This window comes from Fringilla coelebs (genome assembly GCF_963513975.1).
Source record: "Fringilla coelebs genome assembly, chromosome: Z".
NCBI lineage: Eukaryota > Metazoa > Chordata > Aves > Passeriformes > Fringillidae > Fringilla > Fringilla coelebs.
This window is the reverse complement of record NC_140031.1, coordinates 14,114,005-14,137,101: the sequence shown is the minus strand read 5'-3', so window position 1 is coordinate 14,137,101 and position 23,097 is coordinate 14,114,005. Positions and strand designations below refer to the sequence as shown.

The window sequence follows — 23,097 nt, the reverse complement described above, 5'->3', positions numbered from 1 at the left end:
GGTCAGGGGGTCGCTGGAAAGAAACAGAAGCATATTAAAAGGATAAACTTTAAAAATGCCTGGTTCACTCTAGGAGGTCGAGATCTTGGTCAAAAGGCATGCGCCTCCTCCTCCACCAAGCCTCTTCTACCTGTGCCACAACAGAAATTGCCGGTGTCTTTTTCAGGAGAAAGGGCCTGACCCACTTAGAAGGAACCCACTTGGGCCCTGAGGGAGTGGACGCGCACGCGTATCCCCTCCCCCAGGTGACCAGGTCAAATGGCCCTTCTGTCTTCCAGGTCTCCAGGTCCTTAACAAGGACTGGAGGCCTGGCTTTCAGGTGCAGCTGATCATTTTGACTGAAGTGCCGAATGATGGGGGGGTTCAGGTTATCAAAAGAACAATTCAAAAAGTTTATGGTAAACAGGGCTTTTGACAGTCAGACGTGGGGGGACTCTACTTTTACTGTTGTTCGCTGTTGCTCCAAGACCCTTTTCAGGGTCTGGTGAGTCCTCTCCACCATGGCTTGGCCTGTCAGGGAATAGGGGATGCCAGTCTTGTGCTCTATTCCCCATTGCTGCAGGAAGCCCTGGACTTGTACGCTGGGCCATTGTCTGTTTTGATGACCTTAGGGATGCCCAGCACAGAGACAGCTTGCACGAGATGTTTTTCTGTGTCAACAGCTTTCTCCCCTGTATGGGGGGAGGCATAAACTGCACCAGAGAAAGTGTCCACAGAAACATGGACGTAACCCAATCTGCCAAATGATGGTACATGGGTTACGTCCATCTGCCACACCTCACAACTGGCGAGTCCTCTGGGGTTGGCACCAGTAGTGATAGAGGGAAGCTTGGTGGGATTGGCACTGGGGACATGTTGCCATAATCCCCTTGGCCTGCTCGCAGGTCAGTTAGAATTGGCGAACAAGGCCAGGGGCATTCTGGTGGAACAGCTGGTGGCTGATCTTGGCTTGAGCAAAGACATCAGGGAGTGGGGCCATCTGCGCTGGAGCGGCAAGGGCATCAGTTCTTCAATAACCCTCCGTGATGAACCCCGGCAGGTTGGTGTGTGACCTGACATACATCACATAAAAGGGTTGCTCTCGGCGGGAGACTAACATTACTAATTTTGAGAGCAAGTTAAACAATGGAGCCTTGGACGCTTCCTGCAAGATGGATGGCATTTTCTGCTCTGGACATTACACCGGCAACATAAGACGGATCTGTAACCAAACTGAACGGTTCAGAGAACCTCTCGAAAGCTCTGACAGCTGCATCCAACTCAGCTACCTGAGGTGATCCTTCTACCTCAGTGATATCAGCCTCCCACAGCTGAGTTTGAGGATCTTTCCAAGTCATCGCTGACTTGTGGGATGCTCCAGACATGTCAGTAAATACAGTCAGGGCTTTCAAAGGGGTTCGGCTCTGAACACTCTTTAAAGATAGAGAAAACTGGACATCTTGATTAAAAATTTTGTGGGCCGGCTGATCAACAGCAATTTGGCCAGTGTAGCTGCCTAAGGTGAACTGTAACATTTCATTTTCGCGGAGCAGCTTGTTGAAAGTGTCCAACTTAAACTGGCCTGATTTCAATTGGATGGGGATGTGAATGCAGCCAAAGTCACATCCTGCAAGCTCCCCGATCCGCAATCTCACTTTGCGGATTAGCTCTGTCACCAGCTCTCGTGGCAGTGTCATTCTTTTGGACCGATGATGGCTGAGGAAGACCCACTCTGTAATCAAGAGAGGCTCTCTCGAGCCATGGTCCTTGCCCTTAGGGACCTCATCCCACTGAAAAATCATACCATGGAGGTGTGGCAGTTTTCCTAAAATAATGAACCGGTTGGTATCTGTGGGCCTGCCTAGTGGAAATACAATCTTGGATTTTCTCTAGTGCTGTTTGTGCCTCCTGGGTAAGAGACCTCGGAGAACTAAGCTCCTCTCCCCCTTTCAATAAATTGAAAAGAGGGGCTAGGTCGTCAGTTGGAATACCAAGGCCTTACCCAGTTCAAAGACCCACACAGCTGATGGACATCTGCCAAGGTCTTGATGTTAGTTTTAATTGCCAATTTTTGCAGGACAATGGTCCGCTTACTAATTACCAGACCCAGATACTTCCAGGGTGGCATCCTTTGAATCTTCTCCTCTTGGAGTTCGAACCCTGCAGCAATCAATGCATTGATTGTCAGGTCAAGCACGTGTGTAAGCATGTCGTCTGTCGGAGCACAAATGAGGATATCATCCATGTAATGAAAAATTATTGTGTCCTTGGCTGCTGATTGGACAGGGGACAGCAAGGAAGCTACATACCATTGGCAGATGACTGGACTGGTTTTCATCCCCTGTGGGAGGACATGCCAATGGTAGCGCTTCCTTGGGAGTTCACAGTTGATGGTGGGAACCGTGAAGGCAAAACGTGGCGTGTCATCAGGGTATAGAGGAATTTGGAAGAAACAGTCTTTTATATCAACAACAGCCAAATTCCAATTTCAAGGGAGCATTGTTGGGGATGTCACCCCTGGTTGGAGGGGACCCATGTCTTGAATGACATTATTAATTTGCCGGAGGTCATGGAGGAGCCGCCACTTGTCTTTACTAGGTTTCTTGATGACAAACAGTGGGGAGTTCCACTCGGACATGGTCTCCACCAGGTTGCCTTTACGCAGCTGCTCCTTAATGAGCTTGTTGAGCACCTTTAATTTTTGTTTATTGAGCAGCCACTGCTCTGCCCACACTGGTTCATCGGTCTTCCAATTCAGCTTTTGGGTAGGGCGCTCTTCAGTGACTGTTGCCCGAAAAACCTGGGGAGCTGCTGGAAAGTCAGTTTTGGCTCCCCATTGGGCAAGAAGGCCTCTCCCCCACAGGGGTTCCGTGTAGTCTAAAACGAATGGGCACACAGATGCCAATTGCCCATCCGACCCCTTAATTTGCACGACACTCTTAGATTGATGAGCTAATTGAATGCCTCCAACACTTTGAATGCGCTAATTGAATGCCTCCAACACCTTGAATGTGTCCATCCACGTCCTGCAATTCCCAATGTTACGGCCATTACGGCCATGTCACGAACTGTCCTTATTGACGGATTTTGTGATGATTAGTTTCCAAAGGATTTCTCAGTACAAAATACCAACACGGCAAAGGGGGTTTGCAGTAACAATCAAAACAGTGTACTTTATTGAATGATTACAGCAAAATGCGTGTGAGGGAAAAGAGGGAAAGCGGGGAAAGCATATGGAAAGATAGGGGGTAAAGAGAAAAGAGGAGGCTATAGCTACCGTCTGTGGAAGCGACAGGGTCCTTCAGGGTCCAGCCAAGGTTCCGTCAGTAGAGGAGTCATTCCAAGCGCGGGGAAGATCTTCAAATTGGACTAGCTAACCTGGGGGTTTTTATCCTATGGAGGATTGCGAAAGAGGGGGGGAAAATAATGCAATAGTTCCCTTCTTGGTCTAATAGTCCCAATAATCACTACCCGCAAGCAAATATCACAGTCTGTGACCGCAAGCAAGCACCACAGTCTGTTCTGTTCCCCCCGCCAGTTCCCCCCAGGTTTCAGTCACAATCCTTTGGAAGAAAAGGAGTTTTCTTTATGTGAGGGTTTCATGTCTCAGTCCTTGGAGAAGAGGCTTCTCCCATCTCAGTCAGTCACAGTGGTTGCAGAACAGATGAAGGGTCTTTTGTGGGGACCACTTAAAAGTTATTCTAGGAAAGAGTCCATCCAAGCTGAGAGGTAGGGCAATTCCAAGGCTTGTTGTTGCATAACGGGTCAAGGTGCTCCTTTGCACAATTACTTGGCAGGCTGGGAGTTACATCTCGGCCTTGTAAGCTTGGCAGACTTTCATCAAACCCGGATATCAGACAGGACCTTTCGGTGGTCTCAGTTTCTGTCCTTTTTCATGATGAAAATCATGAGACAAATGAGAGGAAATTTCAGACAGACTATCACAATTCCCGAGAGGGAATAATCATCACATCTGCCTCAGTGTCTAAAAGCCCCTGCAGAGACTTGTGGTCCCCACCCCTTGAAAGGTGACAAGTAAGATGCGGTTTTTTGCGGCCTGGGACCTGGGCCCAGGCAGCTGTATGGATGTTGTTATGTGGGTGTGAATCAACCTGCTCTAGGTCCCAGGTCAGTGCAGGAACAGGAATAGCTTGAGCTATAATTTGACCCCCTGGTAGGAAGGTGGGGGGATGGACACAATACAGTCCTAGTGAGAATTTTTTGGGGTATGATGTCAGCCGACCAGGGACAATATTGATTTCGAATGGTGTAAATTTTGTGTCTCCAACGACAACATACTTACAGCCAATCTGCCTCCAGTTACGTTGGCACTCCGGGCACACAGTCACTAGATGAAAATTGGTGTCTTTAATATGGAGTGGCTCGGTCAGCTGCAACCTGAAAGGGACAGTGGTGGAAACAGTGGTTAAAATTGGTCTAGGCTGAATACAGTCCAGACAAGACAAGTCCGGTTTTTCAAAGTCAGAATCAGTTGTGGACACAGGTGGGCTAGACCTGGAATTGTCTCCTCCCCTCCCTCAAGATGAAACTTGTCCCGCCTCATTTGTATCTTGGCACAGGGAGGGACTGCACGTTGAAACTAGTTTTTTTGTTGCTTGCTCTCCGGGGCCCTCTGTCCTCTCCGGAACTCTAAAAATTGCTGTCATAGAGGACAGTCTGGCATCCAGTGCCCAAGCTTCCCACAGAGGTGACAAGGAGCGGCTCTTCTCTGCGACGGTCCTGGGGTGCGGGGATGAGACTGTTGGTCAGCTGCTGGTGGGGCTGAATCTGCAGATGAAATATCTGAGGAGTCAGCAATGGCAACTTTCTGGGCAGCGGCCAGGTCTTGGGGTCTAGGTCTCCCGGTGATAAGGTGACCTTTCGAGCGCACACTTCTAGCATGTGCTGCAAGGTGGGAGGAGGATCCAGAGGCAAGCTGAAGATCGCAGCCTTGCAGGCCGGGTTGGCACTTGCTGAAGCGACTTTGTTTAGGATTTCAATTCTGGCTTCCTTGCTCTGCACCTGCAACTCGATAGCTTTGTGAAGGTGCTCAACAAAAGAGACAAACGGTTTGTCTATTAATTGAAAAATTTTAGAATAAGTTAAATGAGAGGCCGCCAGTTTCAGCCCAAAAAAGGCTTTCTCAGCAGCTTTCGCACTCACTTTCAAAACTTCAGGGGGAATGGCTCATGCTTGAGATGGCCCATTGGCCCAATTCCCCAACCCGCACAGATGGTCATTGGAAATTGTTTCCCCATTAAAATCCAGGCCCATCCGAGGATTGTCCCAAAGAGAGGACAACACTCCCATTATTTCCTTTTTCCACGCCGCCTCCAACATCACAAACTCAGTTGGGTTCAGCAGACATGAAAAAAGGCGTCGCAAGTCAGCTGGGGTCACCTCCGCCTCAGTCAGTGTTGCCCTCAGGATTCCCCGGAAATATTCACTTTCTTGGGATAAATCCTTTAGGGCCTTGCACAGTTCTTTGATAACATGATGTGGGAATGGTGTCCACTGGGCCTGAGCTCTCCCCTCCCTCTCAGGATGGTATGTGACCGGAGCCGCTGCAGGGATGGGAGCTGGCTCCGGGTTCCAGGTCTCTACCCCCCTCCCCCCGGGCACCAAAGCGTGGGAACTGGGGGTGTGGGAACCGGAAGGCAGGGCATGGGAACCGGAACTGAGGGAGGAGGAGGAGTGGTTAGAAAAATGGGCGGGGGTTACTGCTGAATAGGAGGGCTCCATCTCAAGGGTGTGGTAAGAGGGCAGAACTTGAGAGAAGGGAGGAGGAGATATGGGAGGGGCTGAAGGAAGAGCTGAGGGAGGAGCATCTGGAGGAAGTTGGGAGGAGTCAAGGGATAGGAAAGGGTTTTTTGAGGGGTGAAAGGGATTGTGGGAAGAAGAACTGGGAAGGGCGGGAAAAGCCATGTGGCTGCCTCCATCTTGAGCTCCATGGGAGCCATCTTGTGGAGGAAGACAGAACCGAATTGAGGGTTTTCAAACTGGGGACTTATGAATGCGGAAAAAGGGAAAAGGAGAGGAGGAACCCCGAAGAGGTTGGCCAGGACTCCTGGGGCAAGGGGCTGGGGAGCTTTGAGAGAAGCCAGGGGGGTGGTGGACACCCTGCGCCATGCTGGAGCGAGCTGCTCTTCTCAAAGTCCCACTTTTAGGGCAAGCAGGGGAGGGAAAAGGACTAGGGCAAGAGGCCCTGGGAGAACCAGGGACTAAACTTTGTGAGGATAGCTGTTTTTTCAATTTGGAGCCAGATTGTAACACACCTTTAATTTGGGATGCCCAATATGTGATTTTGCACAAAGAAGAATCTCCCAACCAGACTGAATCTTGTAATTTATAACAATGTCCCAGAACTCAGGGTTATAAATTTGGTTGGGAGAAACTGCTGGAAAATTTGAAAACAGCCACCTCACTAACTTCTTTAACTCTTTCTTTTTAATACAAACACCCCCCCTGCAAGGATTCCTGCAGCTTGGGTAAGGGCTCTCTCCTGAGTTGCAGAAAAGCGTGCACCCATTATGATGATCTTACAAATTGCAACTCAGACCACCCACCACACCGGAAAAATGTCAAAGAAAAGAAGCAAGAGCCCTATGCCAGGCCCTGTCAGAAAAAAGAAGCTGCGCAGCAAAAGGCCAGTAGGCCCTAGAAAAAGGGGACCAAGCACAATGCTGGCCAAAAAACAGACTAAAAGGCAGGGCAAAAAGGAGCAGTACTTACAAAATCCAGCATGGGCAAAAGGAAACCTGGGAGCGGTGGTTCTGCTGGGGGAAACGACTCCTCGGGTGTCAGGAGCTACCGTTCCCAATCTTCCGGGAACGCCACCCACCAAAAAGGGGTCTGCTCAACTGGGAGGTAGTCTGATGGCCAGGGAGACCCAGGTGGTATCCAAAGGGTACAATCCAAAGGTCCACAGGTCTCGTCCATGGGGTCCAGCGAAGCCTTCTGGCCGCACGTTGGGCGTCAAACTGAAGCAGCAAGCTGGTATAAATGGTTGGAGAAGGATCGTCCTTCTCTGTCGCCCGGCAAGCAACCAGCACTGCTTGCAGTATGGGGGCACTGTCTGGAATTGTGCGACCCCGGACAGAGCCTAAGGAAACCGCCCTATGTTATAATAGGCACAGCTCCTTCAGACGGACGAAGCCTGCGGCTACGAACAGCAGAAGAAAAGAGAGCGGACTCCAGCCGAGGGTGCAGTCAGGTTTATTGTGGTCCAAGGGAACCCAAAGCTGAAGACCCCAATTACAAGGATACAATGGCTTATAAAGGACAGGAAAACAAGAGAGGAGTCAACTCCTGGGCGAATAGGAGCCTAGGAGGGAATGGTACACGAAGGAATGACATTAGGAATGAACCAATGGGAATTCATTAAAGGGGCCCCTGATCCAATCACGCGGCGACATTTTGGGTAGAAGTTTCTGGAGAGAAAGGAGGGAGTGCCGAGTGATGGACAGGGTATCAGGGAGGAATGACAAATCGGATACAAGAGATTGCCATGGGAAAATGGGAGGAGTGAAGGTGACAGACAACTTGAAGGAGGGCAGAGTGAAACCAGGCCAAACCATTACAGACACAAGGGAGAACAGAACAAGCCAACACAACACTACAGTAGGCTCCTTGTGCAAGGACAGCCAGAAATACTGCAAGTGAGAATACTGTTAGCCCATTCAGTGGGCTAAGAGGTGATTCAGAAACTTCCTGATGCAAAGTCCTGTCTCCAGTAGAAAGGTGACTGGTTTGGGAGCAGCTCTGCAAAGGGGACCTTAGGTCCTGGTAGACCAGGAAACCTGGTTTCTGTAGTGTGCCCACACAGTGATGAAGGCTACATTGAGGACAAGTGCCCCATTCCCGTCTGCCCAGGACCTGTAGCTCTCAATCTGGAGCAGGATGTCCAGTTTTAAGCCTGCACTATGTGAGGTACAAACCAGAGAGAATCCAGCAAAGGGTGACCAAGACATTTAAGAGGCTGGAGGAAGGAACCCTAAGAGACTGGCTGCTCAGGAACCTTGGCCAGTAATGCCCAGACTGGTACCTGCAAACAGCTGCTCAGCACAGACATGGTAATGCTGGAGCAGCAGATATCCAATCTCACTGGTTCTTAAATATTTCGTTATCCAGACCCATCATGTTCTGTTGTTTGCTAGGTCCCTGCTCTATGCCTACTACCTACATTCTTGATTGCTGTTTCATCCTCCTAAGGCTACTGAGGGCAGCCTTTGTTCAGACATCCTCTGAGGTTTAAGTACAGGCTCTACCTATATCACCTTCTGTAACTGAACAAAGAATGTTATTTCTCTACTCTTGTATTTGAGGAAAGTAATTTATCCAGAACCACTAGTGCTAGAGTGGCATGAAAAACACAATAAATCACAGACATCAATCACTTTGCAATAATGCCAATGATTATTTTCATAAGTCTTCTGACAGCAACTCCATCTATTTTTTTAGCTGTGATATTCATGCTACCATACAAAGTGATATTGACAATACTCACCAGATTAAGAGGCAGCATATTCCCTGTCTTTGAGACTTTGAAAAGCATTTCAATTTTCCCATAGGTCTTTCTATAACTGCACCCACTTCCTGCATCTCTGAGCGGGGAAGGAAATTGATTACTTGGAGCAGTTGTGGCAAAGGATGTAGGGATGCTGCCTGGACAGCATCAATGTGGATGCAGATCAGCAGTGCCATGCTGCAGGACACACAGAGAGCCACAGCTTCCTTCTGAAGCTCCTGACACTCCTGCTTAGATCCAGGGCTGCTCCATCACCATCATAACCTGCAAGACATCTCACCAGTGACAGTGTGCTGCCTCTGTCCTGAGAGTCTGACAGATGCCCCCAGGTACTGCTCTGGAGCTGGCAGCAGGCATTTTTGTTATTCAGAGTTTCAAAGATTTGAAAATTAGCATCCCCATGGCCACTTTTTTTTCAAAAGCTGCTCAGGTGAAGTCTCAGTAACTGAGTTTTCTTATAAATCACATATGTTGTCATTTTAATATCTTATTTTGTGACCACTGTTAAGATAAACATGGTGCCTCAGTGAGTACAAAAGCAGTTTTTGTTGAGTGCTTTTACAATCCCTTATCCCTAGGAAAGCAAGATTCCTGGGATCCAGATCCTGGTGTAATTTTTCACAAACCCATCACAGCTGCATCTACTCTGATAAATACAAAACCAATTTGATTTTTTTTTAAAAGTAATTTTCTTTTTACATTACGAAGTTTTAAGATACACTTAAGTCATGTTCTAATATTCCATGCTCAACTATTTTTTAATTTCTAGCAATGACAGTCCCAAGCTTAAATGATTTCTCTGCTCCTAAATGCAGCAGACTCAGGAACTGAAATAGTAGGAATTGTCAAATGTAAAAGGCAGTGCATCTCTGCAACTATTTGCTGCATCTGTGCCCAACAAGCCTCTTCCACAGCATATCTCTGTGCACCTCGGTTGCTCTTTTGAACAGTGTACATGCTCATCTTCCTTGCCTGTGCTGATCCACCACAGCATTTAATCATGGAGCCCTGTGGCTGCACAGACTTCTCATGCCCACTGTTTGTTTTCTAGACTGCACCCTTAAAACCTGTAATTCTAATAGGTATTCTAGCTTTAAGTTAATCTAACAGATGTTCTTTCAGAAAAACTGTATACTCTGTATTATGCTAACCCTTTGAAATGAAGTGAGTTATCTTAATTAAACTGGCAACATACAATAACTTTGTTCATTAATGACTATAGATGACGATGGTAATTTGTTATGACAGTGTGATCGCAGTGTATGAGCACACGTACATACATGTAAGGGGCTTAACACATGTAAAAAGACTCTAAATACCATTCTTTGAAAAAGTATTTATTCCTTATGAAGACTGTAGAAAGAGGATCTTCCCTAACCCCTCCATATTCGTAGTAGCTTAACACAGAATCAGGCTGCTGCATTCAATCCTCTACATATAGACCACTACAAAATTAATGTGATTAGGAGGAAAATCACATACACCCAGTCACAAAGCATGTAATTTTACCCCAAATCCATTGGGTCTTCTGTATTTTAAAGGGCAAAACACAGCTAGACTATTAAAAAAGAACAAAAAGGATAAACCACAGAATTTTCATTGTAATATTCCTTTGGATTTTCCCTTGAAACTCCCATGTGTCCCTGATTAGGACACAGCAAAAAAATCTGGGAAAACGGATTAATTGTGCATAAAGATGAAAGAAAAGGAGATACTTTCTAGTTCATTAAAAAAATCTCAAACATCATCTCAAGTGGAAAATTTCTGACATGGCTGTGTTGATCATCACTCAGGTATCCCAGATTGAGGGCAGTTATAGCTGTATGTGTGCTATGCAATCATTTGGGTTCCAAGAAAAAGTTATGAGACTGAATTTCCATGAAGATAGGAGAAAAGAAAAAAAAAGGCCCAGAATAAAGCAAATAAATGCCCCAGCAATAAATCCAAACGAAGTTTCTGAACATTCACCCAATAGTAAAAACATGAAAAGGAGGAAGATAACAACTATCCCGAAAGGCATCTATATGGAAAACACAATTCCAGCTTTAAAATGTTGCTTTGCTTTTTGTAAAACTATTTGCAACTGCATAGAAAATTTCAAGACAGGTAAAATCACATCTGCAAATTGCCACAACTATTTGGGAAACTTGATAAGTCTGTGTATGCAGCAAAGTCCTGATTGGTCCTATTTAACAATTGTTCATGGAAGCATAGGAATATCTAGTTCAAGCTAATAATTTCAGTGTAACAGAAAGAAAAAGATGCTGAAGTCTGTTGTTGTTGATTACTAAGTAAGATCACAACAAAGAAACAACAATTCATATGCAGGAGTGTTTGTTTGCTTCTAAGAAATTTGGTCTGGGCTGAAAATTCCCCGCACTATTTTTTGTCTAGGCATTTTTTCTAAAATAATTCAGGGGAACTCACTTTTCTGAAATCAAGAGTTAGCGTCTTTCTGTCAACCTCCTACTGTACAACCTACAGTATGTTTTCTTTGGTCACTGTAAAGATCTCTACTGAATATATTTACTAAATGTGTGATAGGGCTGTGCTAAAAAACTAACGTAGTGTTACATACGTATTTACAGAAGATATCCGACCATTGGAGATATTGGAAAAGATTGTACTCGGAAGGCCTCTGGTTCAAAGGAGAGAAAAACAAAATAAAACACTCAGATTCTCTCTCCAAATCACTTCTTTATCGCAGCTAGAATCAAGGCAATCCTACTTGTACTTCTAATTCAGGACTATAATTGGAAAAATGTTAGGGACTTGAGTATGTGCAGTGAAATATATACAGGTTTGCCTTATTATTTTTTCCTTCTAACAGTACTCTGACAGGAAGGACAAGATTCTTGCTTCAACTGAAAGGGAAAACACCAAAAGATTTATACAGTGCAACAATGCCTAATCCTACTACTGAGCACTTCTACAATTTGCTTCTTCCAGGAGCCACTCAATTCCATTTAGCAATCCATCTAAAGTTGCAGCTACAGTGTCCTGCATCTGTGAAAATAAAATTAAAAGTTATTGTATTAGAGGTAACAACTAACAGGATCTAACAGTATTTTAATATCACTCTGTGTCTATCTGTAAAGTCAGAAACCCTCATATCTAAAAATCTAAATTTTTATTACTAGTGTAACGGTCTGTTAGACAAAAACAGGTTTTATAAAAGTAAGAAAAAAACCAAGAAAGTTTTCACTCTTAGTATCAGAGTGAATTTTTTTTTAATTGTTTCATTTGTTTCAGCTGCTGTGGAAGATTATATTTACTTTACAGATGGCAATCCACTTGAAAAATCTTCTTGTTAATCTTAAAGCAAAACAGCCATTTTAGAGCTTTAGACTTCTATGTATAGCATTAGCACTCAGATTTTGTAATATCTCATCCAGTAGCTACTATAAATGGTATGTTTTGTAAAAAGCCTATAAACATTTTCCTTATGAATACAAAGGAATTACCTCAAATCAGAATTTTTTCTGATTAAGTTATTCCTCATCTACACAGTATCAACAGAAATTCATTCTGTGTGGCTGAACCATGCTGATAGATACTGTCCTTGACAAACATAAAAAAATGGGTTCAAGACCTCACATCCTAGGAAGAATGCTGATGTGTCAAAAACTGAAGACATCACATCAACTGAGTGACAGTAAACAGTTTTTTCAAAATGTCCCAAAAATCTATCTTGTGTCCAAGGCTGTGATTCAGGAAATTTAGATTTAAATGAACTGAAGTTTCCTTACTCCTTTCAAGACCATTATTTGTCCTTCCTGACATTCCAGCTCCATCTTAAGTCTCTTGCGTGCTTTTGGGCAAGTCACTTAAGCTCCTTGTTTTCAGACAGGCTAATAATTCATCTTGGAGCACCAGAGAAATGAAATCTTTCACTTGAGTGGAAAGCTCGTGTACTAGTGTTGAAAGTTGCACCCTTGCTTAAGTAGGCATAGTTAAGGAACCTGAGAGCCTAAATTAAATTTAAACCACAGAGAAACAGAAAATAAAGGTTTAAGAGCAAGTACCATCCAGGGCTGATGCAGCAGATTTAGTTGCAACTGATGTGCCACGTAAACACATGGAATTCTTTTCACAGCGACGTGAGACACACAGGACAAAACCAGCAGAGGTCTGTTCGGAGGCCCAAGGGCTGGATCAATCATTGCCAAAATACGAGCCAGCTCCTCCTGACGATCATGTTCTAAGAAACAATTTTTAATATATGAGTCTTTAGTATATGCAAAACCAAGGTGTTTTCGTTTTTGGGGCATTTTTATTTCAGAGGCAGTTAGACAGAAGGCTGGAAGGGCCAAATGATCTTGTTCTGCTTATCAAAGACTTACTCATCTGCCTGTATGTTACACAGATATTGATGACATTTACATGTTAAAGATCTCCATAGATTCTACAGACAGCCTATTTCAATCTTAACATCAGAGTGTTTTCTGAGTACCTCAGAGATCAAAATTACAACAAGCCATTCAGAAATACTCACACACTGCACAGTCAGCAGCCCTTCCCTAGTGAATGCACTTTTCTCTTAGTGTATCCCTTCAAATTTTTTTGCCTCTTTTCTGAGATAGCCCTTTTCCTCCATTCAAAGCTGATGAATGTAAAGACAATTACCGTAATTGTTACTTGGATTATCATCTCACAGGACTAAACTGCTTTAGACTAATTGCATTTTTTACTGTTTTCCAGGTGAAGGTTGTTTTCACAGCACAATGTCTTTTCAAGTTTCTCCTATACATACCCGTGGGTTTTTTTTTTAATCCATGCAATTTCACACATGTAATTTCAATAGCAACCATTTCAGTATGTGCCATAAACAAAACAAGGGCCCACAATTCCTAACATGTTGATGACAGAGTGTCTAGAATAGGAGACCTCTTCAATAGGGTAAGACATGAAGAATTAGCAGATTTTGACAGGATCAGAACATGAATTTTGATGTATCCCATATTCTTTGTAATCTAACACACCAGTTATTCACAAAATATAAATAAAGAGAAACCCCTTACCTCTATGAGCTTCTGCATTAGCAACATAAATGAATCCATCAACTACTTCGCACACCTTCCTCACTTGAGCTATTACACTGTAGTGCATGGCTTGCTGGTTCCCTACTGTGCTGTTTTCTTGGTAAAACATCTTATTCACAGCAACAGCTTGCTCCTCCCTTGCTCTCCTCCTTTCCACACTGAAAGATATTTCAGTAGTCAGGTTAACTGAGAATGCCAAAAGAGAATCTTGAAAGTCTAGGCAGCGCAGGAAAGGGACAGGAAAATGGGCTGAGCCAGAAAAATGGTTTCATTTCTCCCTGCCTCCTCCTGCCCTCCTTTCTTTCTGAGTGCACAGAGATGGTTGGCAAACTGCAAGATGCTTATGAAAATACACTCCAGGATGAGTTCATAGAGTGTTTAAAAAGGGAATCAACCAAGGTATTAAGAGGGATAGACGCACCTGTAATGTGCCTGTTGTACAGCTTTGATATATATACTGTTTGGAAAAGCTTTATTACTTCCATGAGAAAACTTAGTGATTGAAAAAAGAAAGCAAAAGCAAAGGCATGCATTGAAACTTCAATTTATAAGGGAAATCCATGCATGAGAAAGTGCACATGAAAGTCACAGGACAAGAATATGAAAACTCTGAAATAAATTAGAAACTGTACTTTTCATTTGGTGGAGAACAGATCGTATCTTACCTTGTGGTGGAATATAATGTCACAATATTGAATTTTTGATTGTTGTTAAACTGAAAACTGACTCCTGATCCAATTCCTACAGGGAAAAAAATTAATCTATGAGATTACAGCTACTTGGCTACTGAATACAATTAAGTGGTAGCTCAAAAATTCCAGTGGTGCTACAAAATTAATATATTCAAACCTAGATATTGCTCTTAGGGGTAGAAGATTTACTATTTTACAATTAATTTTATATATGCGCCAACTGATCAGACTTAATTTCACAAAAATCTAATCAATTGTATTAAAACCATTTCTGTATTTCTGATTATTAGATTTGGACCTAGAAATCTACATCAGAAAGGAGCTAGACTTGTATTAGATTAAACTGGCATAGAAAAGGCTCCAGTCTGTTTATGACAAGCTGCATTGAAAAGGAAATATGAGAGAAATAAAAAACCCCACTAAAAATAATTTTCATGCTTCCTATAAATACAATTTATGAAAAAAAAAATTCATCTGCTGTGATGAAAAAATTGTTAGTTGAAAAGTAACACATTTTTGTCTCTGGCTTGGATTGAAGTCAAAATAGACTTTCAAAGCTACTCTTTAAAACATCAAAAAAATCCCTCACCTGCTCCTTTAGCTCTTCTAAGTAAAATTTACATAATTTGATACCAGAATACTGAATCATATAAGGATCAGCATTGAGTTCCTGTGTAAAATCACAAATATGTTTTTTAGCCACTTACTGCAAGCAGAACTAAAAGAAAGGCCTGTCTGCATTTATTGATCACAACAGCAGCAGTAACATGGAATTTTGGATGAAAATAGAAGTACAAAGAGCAAAATTATTCTTCTGACAATGTCCAAATTTAATTGTAAATTCACTGAATCTATTTGTTTGCCCCAAATGTTCGCTACATTTATCCTTCTGGATACATCAGAAATTGGTTAGTTTTCACCATGATTCTACTGAATTTTAAGGATACAAAAAAATAATTCCTTTTCTTCATTTCTTCCTCAAAGTTTTTTCTGTTGTATCTTTCTACAAAATAAGAAGGCCAAAAGCCAAAACCATCATTACCATGAATTTGTCTATGAGGTAGGCCAGCTACCAGCAGAATTTCTGGGCATGTCATCATCTTTTGTACTAAGGAGTTGTCCAGCTCTTCCAAACCTGGCCCAAACATAGCAAAGCGAGGTTCTGCCTGAGTGACCAGTGATTGCAAAAAGGAAGTCACAGTCCCATACCGGGGACGGCTCGATTTCAAACTTCTTCTACCCTGAGGACAGCTCCTTTTATATCTGTTTAAAATAGATGCAACTAGAAATTAAACACAAAATACAAAAGAGCTATTAATCAAACAAATTTCATTTAGGTCCCACATTGCTTATGCTTTGCTACTGGTACAACTCAAAGCACAGGTAAAAAAATTATAAAGTTTCAAACGGGTGGTTTCAAGCACCAGTACAAAGCAGGCAAAAGCATCAGTTCTTTTAAAGTCCAAATACTGACTTTTTGGACCTCAGTACACTTCTTTCTACAGATCTTTCAGTTTATTTAAAAATAAAATAAAAATCAAGAATTTCCCATCCTCACTGAATACACAATATAGGTAAAATAACATCAAAGCAGAAGAGTCACGTTAAAAATATAATTTTAAAAATGAGCCTTGTGAGTGCATTTTAAACCTTAATTAAACTCTTGTGTTTATAACAAGTAGCCACCTGAAAATAAACATTTTCCCTGTAGTTAGAGAGCATGCAAACTGTGGAAGGAGACAAGTGTCTGCAAACTTATATGCTCATTTGGTGTGGATGCTAGAAGGCATGGAAAGACTGGTAATTGAGATGAAGAAAAACAGTCAAGACATCCTAGAGCAGCAGCTTCAGTTTGTTTCTGGAGTCATGGTAGGCTGCTGCTGAACAAACTTCTTCAAGGAAGCATCAAAGGGGCCTCCTTTATACCCACACTGAAATGTTTCAGTTGAGATCAGCAAAACAGCTAAGAGCATGCCAACACAATGGAAATCAGTGACAGATGGTTTCAAATTAGTGATTCAGACCTAAACAGACTTAAATCCAATTTCAAAATCAGTCCATTTTTTGCACATCAAATTCTGGGTGTACTGTTCCCACCTGTTAAAAGGGGATGAAGGGCACGGAGATTGCAGAAGCTAGCGCACTCACCACAAACCAACATATTAAGGACTACCTTTGGAAAATGTAATTGCAAGTAAATCAAAAATCCCAAACAAATCTACAGACCACTACTGCAAATTGACGGAACTAAATGAAGTTTAGAAATCACCAGAAATTAACTTGTTTCAGGAGGAGTTCTCAGTTATCCAAACATATTTATTGTGTTGCTATGCTTTTCAACTATACTAGCAGAAAACAGTCTTTGTCTTAAAGCCTTTGACAATCAGACCTAGAACAATACAACATGTTAATCTGTGCACATTCTGTGCTCTTTTTCATCTTCCAAATAAGGTGAAAAACAATGAAGATTCATTTCACTTGCTGTAGTTTGAAGACTTCTTGGTACTTTTGTGAAAATAAATGCTGTGGCACTGAGAGCAAAGAACACTTCTTTATCAAGATCAACAGTATGCAGTATTGCTGTGCCACAGTAGACAGACAGTTAACAAAAAGCTGTCATTTTTTTATAGCATTAGTGTTGCCCTTCTTACAATGTTTTACATTCTTCTTGAGTTCCAAACAGATAGAGCTGACTAGACCAGAGCGCAACAGGAAATTGTATTTCCAAAATAAACAATAGATTTGAGACACATCAAAATTTAAACAGCGGCTTACAGCAGAGCTTTATTTCCGTAAATATGAAACATGCCTGAGGGCTGAATATTACTGCTGTAGGCACATTTGAAGTCATATAAAAGAATACTGAGATACTTACACTGCCATGTAATCATACAGTGCATTGTCGCTGACCTCTGAAAAGGCTTTATTAAAAACCTCTTCATCTGGAAGTGATTTCCAATCAATAGATGTCCAAGAGGGAAGATCCCGCAGGAGAAAATACCTCCATAACAACGGGTCTTGCACAGCTGCCCTCCAGTAACAACTCGTGCTTCCTAAGCGGCACAAATCTTGGGGCGAGAGGAAGGACAGGATATTCAGCTGCACGTCGATCTGAAAACCATTGAGAGCAGCGGTTTAACGACTCCCGAAATCGGCAGTGAAGAAGGACGGGGTGCGATCCAGCGCTTTGCCCCCCCTTCCCCTCCCCCACGGGGCGCCGCTCACCGGCAGCGTCTGCAGGGCGCTCTCTCCCTCCGCGCCGTCCGGGCCCGCCGGCGGCGGTGCGGGCGCGGTGCCGCCGCGCTCGCGGGTGCCCCGCATCCAGCGCTCCCGGAGGACGCGCAGCCCGCCCCGCACCGCGGCCTCCAGGCCGGCGCCGCGCGGCTCCGCTGCCGCCGCCATGGCGCCGCCCCGCGCACGCTCCGCACCGCGCTCCGGCACCGCCGCGCCCGGGATGCGCCTGCCGCACCCACGGCCCAGCTCCGCGCTGCACTTCGGACCGCGGCCCCGCAGGCCTTGGAATGCGTGTTTTTAATGCAACAGAAGTATACATTTCGGTTGGGAAAAAAAAAAAAAAGAAAAGAGTCAGTGACGAAGAGTGTGCTCTTATGCCACAGGTTTTCTTCCGGACAGTCAATGCAGTGGATCTTAGTTGTGGGATTTCACAAAGTAATGCAGCATTTGTTTTGCAGTTGTTGTGTTCCACCCTTGACCTTTTAAGGGTCCCTCACATACGGCCACGTACTTTGTTAACATGTTTCTCCCTGTTTCTTGGAAATCCAGCGATATGCTCTGTGATCTGCCGCCCAGGTCACTGCTAGACACAGGATCTATTGACTCAAGGCTTTCCTGCTTCCTTTCTCCACAGTGTTTCAGTCCCCAGTAGCACATTTCTCCACTGTACATCATTGCCAGTAAGTGAGTGTCACTAAATATACCTGCAAAAATAATTTAGATCAAGTACTTTATTGTTCTGCTATAGGCAAGCACACAGCTTGTTAATTTTTTTTCAGTTACAATGGGGAAGAAAATTCCAAAAAGACAGTTTAAGTATATTATTATATAAATATATAATGCCCAGAAGAAAACCATGGATCAAGACCATGCTCATTTTTCTGTTCAGTTTAGCCCTCCATAATGTTAAAATCTTTTAAGACTGCCATATAAATGTTATTTCTATAATTTTCTTTGCCTAATTATCTCACAGAATTTCAGTATTTCTTTACAGCCTCTTTAGTACAAGCATAACTGTACATATTTACTCTGGAGTATTTTTGTGCCTGCCACAGTTTAAGCCTAAAAGATATTGTCTGAAGTCATCTTAACTCAGGTTAACCAGCAGCAGCTTTATTAGTATTTGAATTCAAAGGCATATGTGTGTCTTTCACAAAAAAAAAAAAAAAATAAAATCCTGCTAAATAAATCCACAACTTGACTTTACATTATGGAGCTATATAACAGCAGCAATGCCACTTTCAGATGAAATTAAACAAGAAGGAGATACATATCCTGCTACAGTCAGAGCAGAGCTGATTTTTAGTGTGCTCAATGTGGACACCATGTCCCCAGCACCAGCCAGTTTACAAATCCCCTTAAAAATCCCCTCCTGCTCTATCACCCTACCTGCCTCACACTGATGCAGCCTAAGATCCTCCTAGAAATGCTCAACAGGAATGAAACTTACATAAAGCTACATAAAGTGGTGACAAAGAACATTTGCCAAATCTAACCAATTCTGCATACACTTTTTACTTGCATGAAGTCTGTAATTGCGTTTGTACCTCTGCTGTCCTAGAGCTAAAAGGGAAGATCAATATGTGAACCTCTGGCACCCTCTGCAGTCATATTTGTGCCTTAAACATCTGTCAGTTGGGAACTGGATGGTTCACAATAAAATACTGTGTAAAAACACTGCCAAAACTGTGTATAACACAGCATAAGCCACTACTGTGCATCAAACACTCATTGCCTCAATTCATCTCCCTCCAGTGCACGCATAACACACTGGGAAAATGTGGGCTGACACCTCCTAAAATTCATGAGTCAAAAAAGAAAGGGGGAGGGCACTCTTGCCTGCTTATTTGCCTCATTTATTATCTTCTTGTTCTAAAAAGTGTCAAGTCTTGAACATAAATTAGGTCAAACAATAAAAACATTCAAGAAAGCATTTCATAAAGTGAAGCAGTTACTAAGAGGAGTGAGTTTAAAAGGTTTTTTGGAGTTATTTTTTGGTTTTTTTTTTTTACCTTCACTGAGTAATCTAGCTGTGTCTTTATCTTGAAGCGAGATATCTTCATCTAGCTGAAGAGGGCATCTAAAGCTAAGCATCTTCATCAAGTACTGAACTCCATCATTAAGACACTGAGTACAGTTAAAAATGAGGAAAAAATAAGTTCTTGTTAAATCAATGATATACACAGAAATACTTCTTGCTATGAAACCCCAAAATCCTAATTAAAGAAAAAAAAATGAATGAATGAAAAACCCAGCCATATTTTAAAAGTGAAGAGCCAGACTTTAAAGCCCAAAGAACATTTTCATCTCCTTTACCTTTTTGAATGTGGCAATGTTTTCCTGTAGCCATTCACTCCTTTCTTTTGCTGTGTGGCAATACATGTAAAGCAGGGCTCCTTTTCTCCAGTAAAGACATTCTAACAACTCTGCACCAAGGATGTTGATGGGCTGAAATTAAATCCAACAAACTGGTCTAACACAAAAATAAACCACCTGAACTACTTATATGCACTGGCAAACATTGTGTGAATCACTTACTTCAGGTACTGTGTTTGACAGAGAGACAAAGTTAGCCTAACCTAACACTGTAGGTCAAATAGAAGTGTTAACTGCCTGTGGAATCACGAAATGTTAGCAAGAGAAATTCTGAGCACACAACAAGGCATTTGAAACAATATTTTCAGGAATCCCTATTTAAATACCAAAAAGACTTGAAAATGCTTAAAAAAACTTTAAATTCTGCTCATCAAAAATACAAATACTATGTCCCATTTCAGATTTTTTGTTTTTAAATAACGAAATAATTTGCCCTCCGGCTACTCACTTCTTTTATGCCGCATTCCCTCACTAGGTCTTCTGGTTCTGAAAGAACAGAAATAAGTTCTTTAAGTTTTTGCAAGGCAGATTCTTCTGGAAAATCTTCATCCACAAGCTGGTTTTCCTCAAAATATGTAATGTCTAGGACAGCCTATGAAAACAAGAACATATACAAAGTAGAAATGCTACCGTCAAAATAATCAAATAGAAGTGTGTTGTAACATAGAAAACTCGTTAGTTTATAAAACACTACAATTCGAAGATATTTTTTAACACTGAATTTACAACAGGTGCAAGTTAGAAGTACTGAACGACTGGTGATGGTGAATGCCAAGCCAAACCCCTTTCTGTCCCTAAAGTAACAGCAGGAACGGCTCCAAGTTATCCAAGTCAAAATCAGTTCTGTGCTTCACAGACGCGCACCACACACCCCCAAGTAACTGAGCCGCCTTTCTGCCCACCCTCCTTTTTTACACCAAACCGTCTCCCACACCCATTTTCTTGAAAGGCAGTCCATAACAAAGTACCTGGGTATAGAGCTGAAAAAGCGTGGAAGGATGTTCTTTCCCTTCGTTGCAGAGGTCCTTCAACTTGTCCAGATTAGCAGAGCCTTTCGCTAAGAAGGTATCTGAGGGAAGAACACAATGCTCCCTTAGCACCGATGAGCACTCAGCCGGAGTCTTACCACTCTCCTTTTCCACATGGCTTTACCACCCATCCTTGGGGCATCTTCAAGAGTGGCTGAATAATACAGCACTGAAGCAGGCCAGTTATCCTCTCAGACCGCATCTTTCATGATTAAATTAAGGCCATCCGCGGCCAGGCTCTGACGCTCCCAAGCGCACACGCCGATTGCGAAGATGCCCTCGGGGCTGCCCTTGCCCTCAGGGCCACCCACGCCGCCCCGGTTCCCGTCCCCGTCGCGCCGCTCACCGCGGGCCCCGGGCGCCCCGAGCCGCCGGCCCAGCGCCGCCATCCGCGGCCGCAGCGCCGCCGCCGCCGCCATGGCGGGCCCGCCGCGGCCCTTCCGCGCAGGCGCAGCAGCGCGGCCCCGGGGGGCGGGAGCGGCTCTGACCGCGGCTCCGGGGCAGCGGGGCCTGGCGGTGGCGCTGCCGCCCGACGCCGCCGGGACACCCGGCCCGGGACACCCGGCCCCCGATCCCGCCGGGACATCGCCGTCCCGCCCGCCCCGCCCGCATTGTTGGCTGGGATTGCAGTTCTGGGCTTGTGTGGGTGTGAAAGCTCTTTCATAACAGACGGGTTTGGCGTCTGCAGTGCCCTCTCTGTATCGCGGGGAGAGACCCTGTGTGTACAGAATTTACGGAATCAGTTTACAGCTCGGAAAAGACCTCTGGTTCCAACCTGTGACCGAATACCACCATGCCGACCAGACCATGGTACTGAGTGCCACGTCCAGTCTTTCCTTAAACAGTTCCAAGGACAATGACTCCACCACCTTCCCGGACAGCCCATTCCAAGATCTAATGACCCTTTCCGTGCCGCAGTTTGAAACAATGTTTTGAGATGTGTTTTGTGACGTGTTTCGTGAAATACTTCGCGAAACTATTATGTCCAACCTAGACCTCCCATGGCACAGGTTGAAACTATTTCCTCTCTTCCTATCGCTGGTTCCCTGGAGAAGAGTCTGATCCCCACCTGGGCACAGTCTCCTTCCAGGCAGCTGTAGAGTGATAAGGTCTCCCCGAGCCTCCTTTTCTCCAGGACAAACACCCCCAGCTGCTCCTCACTGGACTGGTGCTCCACACCCTGCCCCAGCCCCTTCGTTCTTTTCTGGGCTTGTTCCAGCTCCTCAATATCTTCCCTTGAACTGCAGGGCAGAATTTGAGGTGTGGCCTCAGCAGTGCCCAGCACAGGGGGACAATCCCTGCCCTGGCCCTGCTGCCCACGCCATTGCTGATCCAGGCCAGGATGCCATTGCCCTTCCTGCCCACCTGGGCACAGCCTGGCTCGTGCTCAGCTGCTGTCACCAGCACCCCCAGGTCGTTTTCCACTTCAAAAATTTGACTGCGGTTTTGCCTCTATCAATGAATGCTTTCCAGCTTCACTGCAAAACAGGTGTTGTCCATAAAACAAACTGAAACAAAGGCAGCAAAGATCAGGCCCACACTTACTTTTCAATAAGTGGTTTTTTATTTTAAAACTACATTTTAGCACTTATTTACTTAAAATGCAGAAGTACAGCCGTGAAAATACATTACATAGTCCTGAAACTAAATACCTTTGATTAGATAAATGAAGCACTTGCTCCAGCATTTTAATAAAAAGCTCCAGCTTTTAATAAAATTCTTCATGAACTTCATAAATAATAGTTAGCATATATGAGGGGAAAACTGTAAGCTTTCCTTTTATTTTTAACAACTTCTTCCTACTATCTGACTGTCAATCATCAAATACTTGGTGTTGTCTAGTTATAGAAGTGCTACATTTTATTATAGTTTCCCTAGCTTTCTCCATATCTTTTCCTGCCTGGAAAAAGCTAATACTGCAATGCCTATTCTAGTAATGTAAAACAAATTCTCACAATATTGAGAATTTTGTCAACTTGAGTATTTTGAAAGAATAATTGACTTAATTGGGGAAATAAGACATTTTCCCATTTTGAGGTCATATGCTGTTCATTCTGTCATTGCCTATGTTCCCCCAAAGTACCTAAGAAAACCAGCCAACCAACCAACCAACCAACCAACCAACCAACCAACCAACCAACCAACCAAGGAAAAACTCACCAAGCCTCCCCCTCCCTGCATCCTCCAAAAACAAAGTGTCACTTACTGGAGTACTTTAG

At 43.7% G+C, this 23,097-nt stretch overlaps 2 protein-coding genes across 2 annotated transcripts; both read right to left on the bottom strand.

The window, feature by feature from the left end:
* Positions 1–9,893: 9,893 nt before the first annotated feature.
* FBXO4 (F-box protein 4) lies at positions 9,894–17,731 on the bottom strand. The gene is made up of 7 exons (XM_084224560.1): positions 17,466–17,731; positions 17,116–17,351; positions 15,283–15,503; positions 14,214–14,289; positions 13,528–13,706; positions 12,532–12,707; positions 9,894–11,512 (listed from the first exon to the last, which is right to left on the bottom strand). Exons 1-7 carry the CDS (start codon positions 17,640–17,642, stop codon positions 11,423–11,425), a joined length of 1,155 nt encoding a protein of 384 aa, XP_084080686.1. The 5' UTR covers positions 17,643–17,731; the 3' UTR covers positions 9,894–11,422.
* RIMOC1 (RAB7A interacting MON1-CCZ1 complex subunit 1) lies at positions 17,731–21,328 on the bottom strand. Its single transcript, XM_084224561.1, has 6 exons — positions 21,225–21,328; positions 20,819–20,919; positions 20,299–20,442; positions 19,791–19,922; positions 19,487–19,601; positions 17,731–18,178 (listed from the first exon to the last, which is right to left on the bottom strand). Exons 1-6 carry the CDS (start codon positions 21,295–21,297, stop codon positions 17,889–17,891), a joined length of 855 nt encoding a protein of 284 aa, XP_084080687.1. The 5' UTR covers positions 21,298–21,328; the 3' UTR covers positions 17,731–17,888.
* Between the last annotated feature and the right edge of the window lie 1,769 nt (positions 21,329–23,097).

Bases quoted from the DNA above. Each gene is read 5' to 3' on its own strand.
- RIMOC1 (XM_084224561.1), bottom strand. From the start codon at position 21,297: ATGGCGGCGGCGGCGGCGCTGCGGCCGCGGATGGCGGCGCTGGGCCGG. The intron at 19,602-19,790 runs GTAAAGGAGATG...AACTGTACTCAG, and splicing joins ACATTGCCACATTCAAAAAG to TGTCTTAATGATGGAGTTCA. The intron at 18,179-19,486 runs GTAAAAAAAAAA...TTATTTTTGCAG, and splicing joins AGCTAGATTACTCAGTGAAG to GTATATTTAGTGACACTCAC.
- FBXO4 (XM_084224560.1), bottom strand. From the start codon at position 17,642: ATGGCGGCGGCAGCGGAGCCGCGCGGCGCCGGCCTGGAGGCCGCGGTG. The intron at 13,707-14,213 runs GTAAGATACGAT...AATATCTTTCAG, and splicing joins ACATTATATTCCACCACAAG to TGTGGAAAGGAGGAGAGCAA. The intron at 11,513-12,531 runs GTACTTGCTCTT...TTATTTTCACAG, and splicing joins TGCTGCATCAGCCCTGGATG to ATGCAGGACACTGTAGCTGC.